The sequence below is a fragment of the Danaus plexippus genome, chromosome 6, assembly GCF_018135715.1.
Source record: "Danaus plexippus chromosome 6, MEX_DaPlex, whole genome shotgun sequence".
Classification (NCBI taxonomy): Eukaryota; Metazoa; Arthropoda; class Insecta; order Lepidoptera; family Nymphalidae; genus Danaus; species Danaus plexippus.
Window position 1 is genome coordinate 1,268,872 of NC_083540.1, and position 1,756 is coordinate 1,270,627.

General features: G+C 38.7%; 1 protein-coding gene across 1 annotated transcript; it reads left to right on the forward strand.

The window, feature by feature from the left end:
- Positions 1–248: 248 nt before the first annotated feature.
- LOC116779228 (uncharacterized) lies at positions 249–1,508 on the forward strand. Its single transcript, XM_032673434.2, has 2 exons — positions 249–416; positions 552–1,508. Exons 1-2 carry the CDS (start codon positions 326–328, stop codon positions 1,241–1,243), a joined length of 783 nt encoding a protein of 260 aa, XP_032529325.1. The 5' UTR covers positions 249–325; the 3' UTR covers positions 1,244–1,508.
- Positions 1,509–1,756: the final 248 nt, after the last annotated feature.

Sequence of the window (1,756 nt, forward strand, 5' to 3'; positions counted from 1 at the left end):
AGAGATAAAATAAAATACATTGAACGATCACTATACAATTTATTTTAAATTATTTTTTTTATTATATATTCTACATCACCAAAAAATATTACAAGCGATGCAGTGAATACTATGTACGTACAGCTAGCACAGTAAACTGCCAAATCGTGTAAAATGACGATTGTAGGATGCGCGGGCGCAAGCCGCCTGCCGTGTCCTGCATCCCAATTAGTAAAGCCAGACTGGGCTATATAATGCGATGTCTGCTCCAGACCAACCATAGTTCGAAAGCAATACACAGAACAACACCCTTCGGTACACAAAGGGATTCCAAGTGTTCATTAAAATGAAGATTACTTGCGTTCTTGTCCTTGTCTGTGCTTTGTGGGAGGTGAAAGGATATCCCCATCCCTTCTACGGAAGTAACTTTGACACGAGTGAGTTTATTGTGTTTTATACTTTTAACCATCAATAATTCAAAAATATGAATTGGATATATAATGAAAATTTTTAATAGTTTATATAGAGTATTCGTGCTGCGAGGTGAGCTGTACTATCTATATTTATTACAGTTTCTTATGGCTCCGCCGACAGCAGCCGTGGTGGTATGGTGTTAAGCCGTTACTACAACCCATACTACAACAAACGCGCCGTTGGTGGTGGAATGGCAGCTTTTATGTTCAGGCCCGAAGAACAATATCAGCCTCAAACCAGCCAATATTACTTGCCTGACAGACGTCGCCAAACTCAGCCGGAGTTGAACTACTCGCCTCAACAAAACGAGGTCTATTATCCACAAGTTCCTGAACAATCCGAGCAAATTCCAATTCCAGAGCAACCAGTGGCAATCCCCGAGCAAGCAGTACCCCAACCAGAGGTTCCAGTAGTAACAGAAGCCTCCATCGCCGACCCAACAGAAAAATCCGAACTTTTGACAACCACATTGAAAGCGGTTATCGAACCAGAATTAGCAGAACCTGAGTCGGAAGAAATTCCCAAACCAGTATCCGCACCCAGAAAACGTGTGACAAAGAAGAAACAAGTAAAACGGCCAGTAGATGATGAAGAAGAAGAGGGTGGTGAAGATTACCCCAGAATGCCGTCCGGAGCGTACTTCCCAATGTTCTTCGGTTGGGGTGGAAGGTCAGCTGGCGCTCCCAGTGGTGCCACTGCAATAGCGAATGCCTTCAGTACCGGAAGAGGGGGTGTAGCTACCAGCCACGCCACAGCGTACGGACCCCCAAAACCGGACAGTAAATTGTAAATTTCGTTAAAACATTATATATCGTTGATTTAAGTTTAACGCCATCTAGCACATTCCATCAGAAGTGAGCAGGTTCAATAATTTAGATCTGCTCGCTCAAGTTGCCGTTAAGTTAATTCATTCTGTAGTCACAGATGGCATATATTTTAAAAGAAGTAAAATGTATATTTTTAAAAAGTTTTATTAATGATTTTATTATTGTTAAAAATATTAATAAACTGAATCTTCAATATTTGTTGTACACAATAAATCGATTTTTATAATATTTGCTTCGTTACTTTTTTTGTATTACAAAAGACATTTAAAAGGTTATTAAGTTTCCACATCTTAGCTGTTTAAATCATAAGTTTTTTTAGGGACGTTTTTTATAATTTAATTGTTAAAAATACCAAGATAATCTCTATTTAAGGGCACTGACTCATAAAATACAGATTTTTTACAGCTTTATCGTGCTTACAGGAAATATAATAATAAAAAAATGTAGGTAGGTACATGTGTATAAACAACACCAAC